The sequence below is a fragment of the Notamacropus eugenii genome, assembly GCF_028372415.1.
Source record: "Notamacropus eugenii isolate mMacEug1 chromosome Y unlocalized genomic scaffold, mMacEug1.pri_v2 SUPER_Y_unloc_22, whole genome shotgun sequence".
Classification (NCBI taxonomy): Eukaryota; Metazoa; Chordata; class Mammalia; order Diprotodontia; family Macropodidae; genus Notamacropus; species Notamacropus eugenii.
In genome coordinates, this window is record NW_027325123.1 from 21807 (window position 1) to 36330 (window position 14524).

Genomic DNA, 14524 nt, shown 5'->3' on the forward strand with positions numbered 1-14524 from the left:
TGTTTGTGTGTATACATATATTATATATAAATATAATAATATATACATATATTTTCCTCTTTATCCCATTAATGATGAAAATCAGGTTCCACTACTCCCTACCCTCCTCCTCTGAGCTTCTTCTTATCATTTCTTTCTTTTCTTGCCTCATTTGTATAAGATAATTGCTCCTTTTTATTTTTCCATACATGCAGTTTTACTTTTTTAGAATCATCACGTCATACACAGCTCAACGCAACTCTCTCTTTCAAACTGTGCAAATAATGACAATCACAAGAGTACCGATAATATTTTCACATATAAGAAGGCGTCAGATTTTCCTAAAGTTCTGAGATTTTTGTCAAAGGTACCTGAGCGTTTTTGAGTTTGTTCAGTGTTCACTTTTTTCACTTATACTTAATTAGTTTTGTTGGGTAACTTAGATCTTTTGCTCCACAGAATGGAGTATTCTCAGATCTAAGATTCTTCAATATAGTAGTTGCTAGAGTAGTTACTTTAATTGAAGCCCTCCAAACCGTGACCATAGTTTCACTTAAATGCATATCTTTGTGCCTCAGATTTTTCTATATTTTGTTGTCACAATAATTTTCCTTAATGGTTGGTCTGCTTTTAATAAGCTCCTTTAATCTAGCCTGTAGGTATAAAATATAACTTCATCACTTGACTTTTAAAGCCTTGAAGTTTGTCCTCAGACTAATTTTGACTATACTTATTTTCCTTCTATAATGGCAATCAGAATAGGATTTTTGTTAGTATAATCAGGGACCTGGGCAGATTTGCAAGAAGGTCCACACCTTTTGGTAATGAGGCACTGGTTCTCAAGGGGGTGACCCTCTGGTCAAGGGTGAAGTTTTCCTTTGTGCCTTATATTTTTTAATTAGGTCTGAGTGCCAGATGAGGACTCTGGGAAGCTGCTAAGGAGCCCTCCTCAACCCATTTTGAGAACCCATTTGTCTTGCTCTCCTCCTTGGTATTGTCAGACAGCTATACCTGTCTGTTGAATTACGGTCAAGCAGAGGAAACATTGTCTGTTGATTGCTTTGGGGTGCAGGGTGTTAGACTCCTCTGAACTAGGTGAATAATATATTGTGTTTGACTAAAGGATTGATATATGTACTTGATTAAAGGGATTGTTAACCCCTTAAAAGTTGCCTTTCCCTTTATGAATGCAGATCTAACAACCTGTGATAGTGCCCCACCACCACCCTGTGTATGTTGAGTTGCTTGCTGCTACACCTTCCTTGTGTTTATAAGTTTTTGTTCCATTGTTGTAATTATTGCTGTGCACACTCTCATCTTTATTAAAAATTTTTTTTTGCTTTAGTTTTGTCAGACTCTTTATGATCCCATTTAGAAGGTTTTTTTGGCAAAGATACTGGAGTGGTTTGGTGTTTCCTTTTCTAGCTCATTTTATAGATGTGGAAACTGATGCAAACAGGGTTAAAATGACATACCCAGAGTTACATAGCTAGTAAGTATCTGAGTCTGGATTTGAAATCAGTAATATGAGTTTCCCTGATGGTAGGTCTAGTATATTCTCTCTATTTATGCTATTTATGCATTCTATATATGTATATATTCAAAATTCATATATAGCTTATAAGTATATTAAATATTCTCACTATATACTATATATAAAACATATATATGTACATATTTTCTTCTTAGTTGAACCTGTTAGATGTCATCTATTTAAAGAAATAGATTAATTTTTGTCTTTTTACCAAAGTAACTGTGAAATATAAAAAATATGTCCAGGTATGTGAAAGTCTGTCTCAGGGGAAAAGGGAAACAAACCAAAGAGTTACTTTGTTTTCTTTCTGTGATGAATTATTCTTGTTCTGATTGCCATTATAGTACATAGAGCTCCAGAAAAATTGGATGAAAAATTTTAAAATATTTTGAAGATAGAATAAACTAACCTATGTTTGCAATTGATTTGTTTTAGGAGAAGAGCTACGTAGAAATGTGAATTGTACTGCTTGTGGACAACAGGTGAACCAGTTTCAGAAGGATTCGATATATAGACACCCTACACTGAATGTTCTTATTTGTAAGGTATGTAGTTGTGAAGTTGATGATGATTTTATCATCTGTAGTCTATTATTCCTTTTTTTATCTTGAATAGTTGAGTACAGGACAGCTCTCTTGTTACATTTTAAGATATCCTTTTATTTATGTGAATTCTATAATGATTCATTTGAAAAGTGAAGGCACTCTCTGTCTTCAGAAATGGAGTGCAATAAATGTCAAACTCGTAAAAACCATACTTGATTAATAAATTGGTTAGTTTAGATGAACTTCATTTTTTAACTTTTACTTGCATGAGAACAAACATATGTCATCAATCTGTAGTAGAGCCTTCTGAACTCATTGCTCTGATCAGTTGGAGTTGATCCTCTTTGATTAAGAAGGACAACTTACAAACAGATACAGGTTATTGTTTTTTAAATAAGATGTTCCTTTAAGTTATGTGTTTCCCTTACTTTACTAAAATTTTCTGAAAAGTGTTGACCATGAGAATGGTAGTATCCTTTTTGGGGTCTGTCAAAGCTTGTTTTCAGATTATTAATTCATTCACCTACTATAAAGCATTTTATTTCTCTTGAAATGAAAAAAATTGTTGATACTTTTTATTTTTATGTCACAATTTTATCTGGTTATCACATTTCTTTAATCCACAGAACTGAAGTTGCTTTCAATAGGAAAAAAAAAGGTTTAATTAAAAAATCCCATGAAAAATCCAAACCTGGTACTCTTTATGTTTGACAGTACATACAATATTCTGCCCTTGATTGCCTTTGCCTCAAGTGAGAGGAAGATATTTCAAATTACATCTTTTGGGGATTATTACTTCTTATAATAATGAAAAAAGTAGCATTATATAATTGTATTTTATAGCACTCTTAAGTTTTCCAAAGTGCATTACATATACAATCTTGTTTGATGCTCAAACAACCCTGTTGGACTGTTATTATAATACCTATTTTGTTGATTAAGAAATTAAGTCTGAAAATGGTTGTTACTTGAGAAAGGATTTCTTTTGAGATCTTCCAACACTACCAACTGTGCTACTACTACTGGATATCGGATTTCATTTTGTTCTTTGCAATTGTATTATTGTAATAATGTGTGTTTGTGTGTGTGTGTGTGTGTGCTGTATATTTTCTTTGAAAAGCTTTTGAATTTTCTTTGAATCAGTTTTTTAGTTAAAATGAATTCATTGAAAAAAAATTTAACTGTGCTAAATATTTTGTTCAGCCATACCCTAATGATGGGTTACTACTTTGGTACTACTACCTTACTATTGCCAAATATTTCTCCATTTTTGCTATGAATAAAGTTATTGCCCCATTTTTATGTATAAAGATATTGACTTAATGAATTGGATTATTTTAAAATTTGTGCTTAGTAAATGTTAACATTTTAACAGATTTTTATATGTAGAATTGAATGTTGATTCCTTTTTTAGAACTGCTACAAATATTATATGAGTGATGACATAAGCCGTGATTCTGAAGGAATTGATGAGCAGTGCAGGTAGGGATGTAGAAAACATGCAGAAAACATAATTATGAAATTTTATGTTTTGTATCAGTGACTTAAAATGTCATCAAATGTCAGAGTATATATATATATATGTGTGTGTGTGTGTGTGTGTGTGTGTGTGTGTATGTATATGTAGTCTATATTCAAAATGAGGGTGATACAAGTGTTTAGATTTCTGACTATAGACTTCTTTAAACATTTATTTATTTATTTAGTTTTAATTTTCAACATTCACTTTTATAAGATTTTGTTTTAAATATTCTCCTTTCCCTCACCTCTCCTTTTCCTCAAGATAATGTGCCATCTTATATAGGGCAAACATGTACAACCATATTAAACATTTCTGCTTTAGTCATGTCGTGAAAGAAGAATTCTAACGAAATGTAAAAAACTATGAGAAAGGGGAAAAAAACAATAAAAGAGCAAATAATCTACTTTGCTCTGCCTTCTGAGAGGAGGTTCTTTCTCTCGATGTGGATGGCATTTTGCATGATGAATACTTTGGAATTGTTTTAGGTTCTTGCCTCGCTAAGAAAGGCTAAGTCTATCAGAGTTAGTCCTTGCACATTGTGGCTATTACTGAGTGTAATGTTCTCCTGGCTCTGCTCCCTTCGCTCAGCATCAGTTCCTACTAAGTCTCTCCAAGTATTTCTGAAGTCCACCCATTCCTCATTTCTTACTGCACAATAGTAGTCCATGACATTTATCTACCACAACTTGTTCAGCCATTTCCCAATGGATGGGGATCCCTTTGATTTCGAGTTTTTTGCCACCACAAAAAGAGTTGCTGCAGATATTTTTAGTTTTCCTGTTTCATCATGTGACCCATCTAACAAGTATGATTTGGTAGTTGTTTTGATTTGTATTTCTCCAGTCAATGGTGATTTAGAGCATATTTTTCATATGACTATAAATAGCCTTCGTTTCTTCTTCTGAAACCGGCCTGTTCATATCCTCTGATCATTTGTCAATTGGTGAATGTTAGGGACACTGGCTGTAAAAATTCTTGTCTAGTTTTCTGCTTCCCTTATAATCTTGGTTGTATTGGCTTTGTTTCTGCAAAAATTTCAATTTAAAATAATCAAAATCATCCATTTTGCGTTTCGTAATGTTCTATATCTCTTGTTTAGTCATAAATACTTCCCCTCTCTTTCTTAGCCAGTATCAAGTGCTTTTGATGATTGCTGCTTTATGATACAATTTGAGATCTTGTAAGGATAGGCCACCTTCCTTAGCATTTCTTTTCATTAATTCTCTTGATATTCTGGATTTTTTGTTTTTCCAGATGAATTTTGATACTATTTTTTCTAGCCCTATGGAATAATTCTTTTGGTAGTTAATTGGTATGGCACTGAACAAGTAAATTGATTTAGGTAGAATTCTTATCTTTATTATATTAGGTCGACCTGCCAAGCAACTGGCATTTTTCCAGTTACTTAGATCTGACTTTATTTGTGCGAAAATTGTTTTGTATTGGTGTTCATAGAGTTCTCGGGCTTATTCTGACAGGTAGAGTCTCAAATATTTCATAATGTCTACAGTAATTTTAAATGATATTTCTCTTTCCGTCTCTTGCTGTTGGACTTTGTTAGTGATGCATAGAAATAACCATGATTTAAGTGGGTTTTTATTATATATCCTGCAACTTTGTTGTTTGTTATTTCAAGTAATTTTTTACTTGATTCTGTAGGATCTCTTACATATCATTTGCAAAGAGCAATAGCTTTTGTTTCTTTTTGGCCTCTTCTTATTTCTTCAGTTTCTTTTTCTTCTCTTCTTGTTAAAGCTAACATTTCTAGTACTATATTGAATGGCACTGGTGATAATGGACATCCTTATTTCACCTTCAATCTTACTGAAGATGCTTCTGTCTTATCCCCATTACCTAAAATTCTTGCTGATGGTTTTAGATACATACTACTTAACATTTTGAGGAAGACTCCATTTATTCCTATGTTCTCTAGTGTTTTTAATAGGAATGGGTGTATTTTGTCAAATGTTTCTCCTGCATCTGTTGAGATAATCATATGAATTCTATTAATTTTGCTGATTTCTATTAGTTATGCTGATAGTTTTTCTAATAATGAACCAGCTCAACCTTCAACCTTCCTTGTATAAATATTTAATATTTTTGCCTTTCTGCATTGGAATGTGAGGTTTTTATATTTTATTTTTATTGTTTTTAGTATATGGTCAATTTTTGGGTTAGGTTCCATTTACCCTGAGAAAAAGATATATTCTTTTCTCTCATCATTCAGCGTTCTCCAGAGGTATCTAACTTTAAAATCCTGTCCATCTCCTTTCTTGTTTATTTTGTGGTTACATTTATCTAGTTCTGAGAGGACATTGATGTTCCCAACACCTGTAGTTTTTTGTTCTTCCTGTCACTCCCTAAATGTCTCCTCTAGGAATTTTGATGATGTACCATTTGGTGCATATATGTTTAATGATATTACTTCACTGTCTATGGTACCTTTTTAGCAGGATGTAGTTTCCTCCTTTATTTCCTTTAGTTATGTGTTTTTGCTTTTGCTTTGTCTGAGATTAGAATTGCTACCAACCTTTTACTTTTATCCTGTGTGTATCCCCCTGCTTCAAATATTTCTTGTAAACAACATATTGCAGGATAATGTTTTTTAATCCATTCTCCTATCTGTTTCTGTTTTATGGAAGAGTTCATCCCCTTCACATTCACATTTCTGATCACTATCTGTGTTTTCTCTCCATCCTATTCCCTCCCCCCAACCCCCCTTATGTGTTTTTTTGTCTATTTGCTCCCTTTCTCTTTTCATTAGAGTTTTGCTTTCCACCACCACCTCCCTCAATTTGGCCTTTCCTCTATCAGACCTCCTCCACTTTCTTTCCTTTATGCCCTCCTACTTACCTACAGGGTAAGTTAGATTTTTATACCTAACAGATTATGTTATTGTGTCCTTGAGTCAAATCTGATCAGAGGAAGATTCAAGCAATACTCATCTCCCTCCCTCCTTCCTGCTACTTTAGTGTATATCAATGTGATGTAATTTACCCTTTTTTATCCCTTCTTTTCTTCTTCTGCCAGTACAATCACTTTTCACTACTAAATTAGACTTTTGTATCACCACATCAAAGTAATTTTATACCCATGCCCTCTTATCTATGCATACACCTTTTAAATGTCATAATAACAATACACTTCTCAAGAGTTACAAGTATCATCCTCCTTTTAGGGATGTAAACTGTTTGCCTTTATTGAATAAAATGTTTTTTTCTTTCCAGCTTACCTTGTTATGCCTCTCTTGAGTATTGCATTTGAAGCTCAAATGTTCTGTTGAGCTTTGCTTTTTTTTTTTTTTATAAGAAAGGTTTGGAAGTCCTCTATTTCACTGAATTTCCATCTCCTCCCCTGAAAGATTATGCTCAGTTTTACTGGATTGTTGACCCTTGGATCTAATTCTTTCCCTTATGGAATGTCTCAGCCTCCACTGGTGGCACAAGCTCTGCCATTCCAGTGCTGCTTCTCTCCCTGGGCCTGCCATCCAAGATGGGTCTGAGCATGGGCAAAGCAACAAAATCCTGCCTCAGTGCAAGCAACGAGACCCCTGTACTCTTCTTCTGACCGGCTGTTCGACCCCCTTACTGACTGTGGGCTGAGAGCTGCAGAAGCAGCCAGTGCTGATTCACTGGCTCCCAAGGTCACTGACTGGCTTGGACTGGAATATTGTTTTATCCTTTACATTTATTGGTTTTTCTACTCCAGAGTTACTTTTAAGGCAGTATTTTGAAGTTCTAAAGCTGTTTGGATAAGAGAAGTTGAGTGAATTTCTGCCTCAACACTGCTATCTTGGCTCCAAGTATATGTACGATTTTAATGAAAGTGTGTTGTGTTAAGTTTTAAAAATAAGCACATTTTGATTCCTGATTAGTTTTTATTTTTAAGTTTTTAATAGTTGTTTGATTAGGAATGATGCCTTAATATTATTTTTGTTTCGTTTTATATTTCAGGTGGTGTGCAGAAGGTGGAAACCTAATTTGTTGTGACTCTTGCCATAATGCATTTTGCAAGAAATGCATTTGGCGCAATCTAGGGCAAAAAGAGGTATCAAAAATAATGAATGAAAAAGATGAGTGGCATTGCTATATTTGCTGCCCAGAACCTTTGTTAGATTTGATTGCTGTATGTGACAGTGTGCTTGAGAATTTATCTCATTTAAAGCAACAGAAGGTAAAGGCTGCAGTTAAAAAGAGTGGGAAGACATCTGACTGTCCCCATGAATTCCACTCCTCCACCAAAAGAGAAAGTAATGCTGAAGAAAAATCTCAGCTAGATAATTCTTATTCTGGTACTGTAGCACATTCTTTTTCATCATTAAATATTCCAGTAGACTTGATTAAAAAGACCATAACAGTGGTTGAGAACACTGCAGTTATGAACTCTAGTTTTTTGACATTTTTGGAACAAACCACCAGTAACTGGGAAATTACCTCAAATACTAAGCTAAATCAGTTGACAGCTATTAGATCTGTGATAAGTGACATAAGTAAGGCTCATAAAGTGTTAGAAGAACACTTGAACAAGAAGATAAGTAGCTTGGTTGTTAGAGATGAGGAAAAAAATAATAAAGAAAGGAAAAATGATGCTAAAATTAAAAATGTAGATAAGAAATTAGAAGAGGAAAATAAATTTGCTACAAAGACAAAAAGGTTTTTGAGTGACAAAATGGATAAAGAAATTATGGTCCCAAGAGCAACAACTGACGAGGGTAATACAAATGAAGAACTACAAAATGAACCTCCCTGTACTTCTAAATCTTTAGATATGGACTTGCCATCTTTTCCTTCTTCAAGACCTGAAGTTATTTTTAAAAATGTAGAAACTTCAGTCACTATCCAGAATGATGAAAATACTGAAGTATTTAAGGACACAGAAAAGTGTCCTTTAGAAACAAATGAATCTTCAGAAGTTGGCAAAAAAAGATCCAAGTTAAAGACATCAACAAGGAAATTATATGTTAAACTTTCTCCCATTTCCAAATCAGATTTCTCATTGAAAGACACTATCGATCAAGAGAAAATAGAAGACGAATATCAACAGGAGACCAGTATTACAGGAAATGCTGAAGTCCTCAAGGAAAATATTATCATCCCTGGTAATGACACTACATTATTGAAGGAAGAAACTGACCTTCAAACAACACCTTTAATCGGACAGATAGAAAAAGAGCTTGTTAAATCTAATTCAGAACAAAGTAATAAAAAACGTAGAGCAAAATCATCAGGACAGTGGGGAAAAAAAGGGAGAAAGATTTCTTTGCCTGAAGAAAAGTTCAAGTTAAGTAACAGAGAATCCAATTCAGATTCCAGTGAAAAGCCAAAAAAAGAGGCTAAGAATTCTTCAGAGTCTGATACTGATTTAAAAGATGAAAATATTCAAAAGAAACTTGTATCCAAGGCAAAATGTCACACGCGTAAAGGTGTTAAAGCAAAACGAAAAAGAGAAGATTCTGTTACTAATTTAGATAATGATGACAAAAAAAGTAAAGCCTCTCCAGAAAATATCAAGAAGCAGCAAGATGAAAATGATTTTTCATCCCCTTCATCTGACATGTTCAACAGTGACAAGTCTGAAATGACCATGACAGAAAGTACTGATGCAACACATTTTCAGTTGTCAGGTATGTAAAAAATAGTTTAAATTCCTAGAGACATGTTTATTTCTTTTTGTTTGATGATAATTTTAAACTGCATTATTAACATAAGAGAAACAACCTCTTAAAGAGTGTATATGGTTATGATGTCTTTTTTGTTTACAAAACATTTTTGTTTTATCCACCTTATAATAAAAAAAATACTTAAAGTTTAGGGAAAGTATATTTATTCTTATTTTGCATGTTCTCATATAATTTGTATTTAAGTATGAAAATTTGGGCAGGAGAGTAGTAGTGAAAAAATCACTTAATTTAAAGACTGAGGTTTATGTCCTTTAGTAGGGCAGACGTTCTAAAAATCTCTAAAATTCAGTTTTTCTACCCTATTTATTTTACTTACCTGATTTATTTCACATCTAGACTTTTTAAAAATCACAACATTTAGGTAGCCCAACTCCATTGTCTCTTTGAATTGTTCTCTAGATGACTTGTTTTTCTGATGATATATATCACATTTGTTTTTACTTTTTCACTTTTGGTTTTGTTTTATTATTTTTTGGTACCTGGTAATTTGTTTCTTTTTTCCCAGTTCTAGTTTTCAAGGAGTTATTTTCTTCTTTGATCTCTTTTTTCTAATTGGTTGATTGACTCTATTTTCATAATTTTTTTTTATTTTCTTGAATTATTCTTATTTTTTTCTCAGCCTCTTCCTTTTTTTGTGGAGGAAATTTGGAGATCTTGGAAATTTCTGGCCTATTCCACCATCTTTCCAGAATTGTATAAGATTTTTCTAAAAGCCTTCATCCAGTAACTTTCTTTTTTAGTTTAAATCCATCCTCATGTAAAAATCAGTTAATAGAACTTAAGAAAATAATAATAATAACACTCAAAACAAAGAAAAACATAATAATTGGTGTGCTTTTTTTGAATATCTTGCTGTTGTTTCACTAATTTTTAGTTGAATTTTTATGTCATTTTTCAGGTTGATTTTCATTTGTTTCATTTCCTTTGTGCTTCTGTTCATTCCCTTAATTTCCTTTTCTCATTGCCAAAGGTAGCATTTCTTTCAGTATTTTAAATGATATTCAGCTCATCAGTCAACACACACTTACTGCAAATATGTATCGTATTGCAGACACTCTCCTAAGTAGTGGGAATGCGAATCAGGAAGCAGTTATTTATATAAGCAGTGAAAACAGCATATAAGTTACATTCAGAGTAGATACAGGATAATATAAAAAAAGTGTAGACTTTGACTTTTAGCTAAAGGGCAAACCAAGAAGACAAAGCAGAACTTTATATTCTTAGTTGACAGCAAATGATTTGGAGTGTAAAGTTCGGGAAATATTTGTAGATTCGCACACATGAATTGTAGTCTATGCTCAGGGAACGCAAGTGTAAAAAGTCAGGAAATATAGTCATGGAAACCTAAATTTTCATACGGGAGAAAACAAGGAGATTAACAAATATATTTTATGATAATATACTGAACTCACATTTGGGATATAACCTGGAGGAATGTTACATAGCAAAGTTTATTTTGATCTTCAAGAAATATATTCTTTGAAAGACATGGAAAATTGTATTACAAGGGGAATGAAAAAAACTGTGCAAAGTCAGATTATGATGTGTGAGGAGCGCTGAAGAGAGTAAAGATTGAATTAAGATGGGTTGAAGCAGGGTTGAATGGGGTTTTAAAAGCATAAAGCTTTACCTGTAATTTCAGGAATAATAGGAAGTCACTAGAATTTATTGAGTAGTGGAATGATGTTGTGAGACTTGTGTTCATCTGCTAAATTATTAAAATATTGAGTAAATTTTAATGTAATTTTTTGCAATAGAATGAAAAGTGCTAGAGTAGAGCTTAATTTTAATCTTTTTTTTATTCACTAATCAAGTAAACACTGATCAGTCACTTCATTCTGAGCTTGAAGGAAAGAAAGTTGTGGATGACATCACTGAACATGTTCAGCAGCCAGGGACAAGGTAGTTTAATAATTTTTGTGTTTCATTACCCATATTTTTTCAATGTTCTGTTTTAAGAAATTTGTTATATGGATTTTTGGTTTGGATTTAATTGCCATTTCTGTATAATTGTCTATTTAAGAGTTTGTGTTTTCTAATTTAGAAATTGCAAATTTATGGGATAGTCTGATAAAATAGAATCTAATGAGTGTGTCTCTACAATATTTAGTTCTCATGATGTTTAGTTCTCACTTTGGTAACCATTTTTTTAAAGTTCTGGTAATTGCTATGTTGGTACCTTTGTTGGTATAGTTAAAAAAAGCAACTTAATTCTTCAAATTATTCAGTGTAAGGGAAAAATCTTATTGTTTATGAAGACTGTTTAAAAATAAAAAAAATTATATTGACTTTATTACTTTTTAACAGTTTCAGGAGACAGTTTTTTTATTGATTTAAAAGAATCTTATGGATATTTTATTTATGATCATTTATTAAACACTTACTATTTACCAGGCACTAAAGGATACGAAAAGAAGTAAAAGATTGTAGTTCCTGCTTCCAGGGAGCGTACATCATAATGGGGGAGCTAATAAGCAAATACACACACACACACACACATACACACACACACACGTACACACACACATACACAAGTAATCTATACAGAAGATAAATAGAAGGTAATTGAAATAGGGAAGACACTGGAATTAATAGTTGGGAAGAAAACTCACTGTAGAAGGTAGATTTTATCTGAGACTTAAAGGAAGTCAGGGAGTCAGTGCAGAGAAGGAAGAACCTGGAGCTGAGAAATGGAGGGTCCTGTTCATTGAAATAAGGTGTAAGGAGACTGGAAAGGTTCCCAAGTTAGAAGGGGACTAAATTACCAAAGCCAAACAGAGCATTTATATTTAATTGTGGAGGCTGAAGTTTATTGAGTAAGGAGAAGGGTGTGTATGCTGTGATTGGATTTATATTTTAGGAAAATCACTCAATGGCCAAATCTATGATGGGTTAGAGTGAGGAGAGACTGGAGACTGGTGGATTTCTCAGCAACAGCTACTGATAGGCCCTATGGTGGTTCTGAGGTTGTCAGCCTGGAAAGCTGTACAATAAATATCAGGTTTAGATCAACACCCAGCCATTATAAATTGGATATAAGATTGGAGGGAAAACAAAGAAATTATTTTCCCAGTCTGTGGATAGGAGAAGAAAATAGGAGAACTTTGGACTTATTAAGAGTGAATTGAAATGAGAATATTGATAACATTAACAGCTTTCAGATATTTTAAAGCGTTTATTGATCCTGTAATAAACAAGAGTCTAAAGGAAGGAAAATGAAATTTGACACTTATTTTCTGCCCAACAATAAACATAAAATGTAGAGACGGGTACATTTTCAGATATGGCTAATGTGGGAGCTTGTTTTGCTGAACTCAAAGCTAGTATAATAATACGAAATATTATTTGTAATTGAGTGAAGGTGACATTAGTTTAACAAAAATGCTTTTGATGTGAAAAATATTGATAAATAAAAAATAAGATCATAGGTTTGTCCATTATTAATGTCAGTTTAACAGAGTACTAGAAAAGTTGGCTAAAGCAATAACGTAAGGGAAATTGAAAGTAACGCTTTGGCTGCATGTTATAGATTTGGCTATGCAACAATTGTAAGTCTTTTGTTGTTTTTGTGATTTTGCACAAACCTTGTAATGTTGTATGAAATGATCCTTGGTCATTTGTGTCCATATGAATTAGCAGAAATTGATGGGAATCACTTTAACTAGGTTCCCTGCCCTTCTTAATAGCAAGGTTAGAAAAATAACTGAACAACAACTTATAGAGAAATAGAAAATAGAGATATTGGTGTATATGTGTGTGTGTGTGTGTGTGTGTGTGTGTGTGTGTGTGTGTGGTATATGATGTGTGTGTATTCTCCAGTGGTATGTATTTTATTATGATACTCAGTTTTACCTTCATTCCCTATCAGCTCAGCAAAAAGCATAATGGTCCATAGTAATCAACGAAGTTACAAACAGAAGAAAAGGAAACATATTAAAGTAAAGGAGAATTTATCAACTGAACATAATAAGGTATATATTAGCCTTTTTTCCCCTTCCCTAACCTTAAATAAATTATTTCTCTACAGTTTTATATACATATATATATATGGATGTATATGGATGTATATATACATATATATATAACCAGTTTAAAATATATATGTATATTTTATTTTTTCATAGTTTAAACTATAACAATTAATTTTCATAGATATGCTAATTTACACATGATACACATTTTATGAAATAATACAGTACAACTAGATATATTTAGGTGCTTTTCTACTAAAACAAATTATCTTTGCTATAGTTACTTAGATATCTTGTTGTCATTTGCTATTCCTACATGCATATTCCTGAAGCTGTGCTAAAGGACTGACTTTTCATAGTGCCATTTTTCATTTTATGAAATTTCACCAACACTGTGTGTCCTAGGATTCGTGTTAAATTTGCTTTCTATTTCATTTGTAGCATAATATTATAAAATGTTTTCCAAGTGTAAGCCTGTAGCTAGCTGAACCTTGGTATTTTTATCACTTTTGCATAGGATTATTTAATTTATTAGTAAATGCGTATCAATTTTTGCTGTTCAGTTTTGTGTTTCAGTCATTTTTCAGTTGTGTCCAACTCTTCATGACCCCATGTGGGGTTTTCTTGGCAAAGATATTGGAACAGTTTCATTTCCTTCTTCAGTTTGTTTATTCACGGTCACATAACTAGTAAGTGCCTGAGACTAGATTTGAACTCAGGAAGAGGAGTCTTCTTGACTCCAGGTACTATATCACCTGCATCAACTAGCTACCTCTAGATATTTCTCAGATGTCCATTAATGATGACATTTGTTATGAATTTATCTTTAATATTTTTAAAAACATAGCACACTCAAAACAAGCTATCATAGTTATTCCTTCCCATGTGCTTTTGTACATTGAAAGTATTCTACTTAAATTAAGTATATCTTATAGAAATAGAGTTGAAAGGAATCTCTAGAACCTTTAAAGTCTTACCCTTAATTGTCCTTAATCTATATGCACTGAATAGTGATTTCATTTTGTTTGTGTTGGATTCTAGGGTGTTTTTCCCTATATCTAACAATTACTTCCAATTATTACAGAATCTTTCTGAAAATGATGAGTCAAAGTCACCAGAACAAAGTAGAAAGAAAATTAGAAATATCCTTGAAAATGATAAATTACAAAGAGAAACACAGAAAGCACTTAAAGAAGAAGAGAGGAGAAGAAAACGCATTGCTGAAAAACAGCAAGAAAGAGAAAAATTAAGAGAGGTGAATTACTAAATACTAGATATGATTCTTGTCTTCTT

At 32.7% G+C, this 14524-nt stretch overlaps 1 protein-coding gene across 1 annotated transcript in view; it reads left to right on the forward strand.

Moving 5' to 3' along the window:
• The window catches only part of LOC140516993 (transcriptional regulator ATRX-like), an 87949-nt gene that overhangs the window by 11044 nt on the left and 62381 nt on the right, over positions 1-14524 (forward strand). Inside the window, 6 exon segments of the mRNA XM_072627841.1 lie at positions 1949-2058; positions 3473-3540; positions 7534-9203; positions 11075-11162; positions 13129-13231; positions 14316-14486. Of these exon segments, the coding sequence (XP_072483942.1) occupies positions 1949-2058; positions 3473-3540; positions 7534-9203; positions 11075-11162; positions 13129-13231; positions 14316-14486 (2210 nt within the window).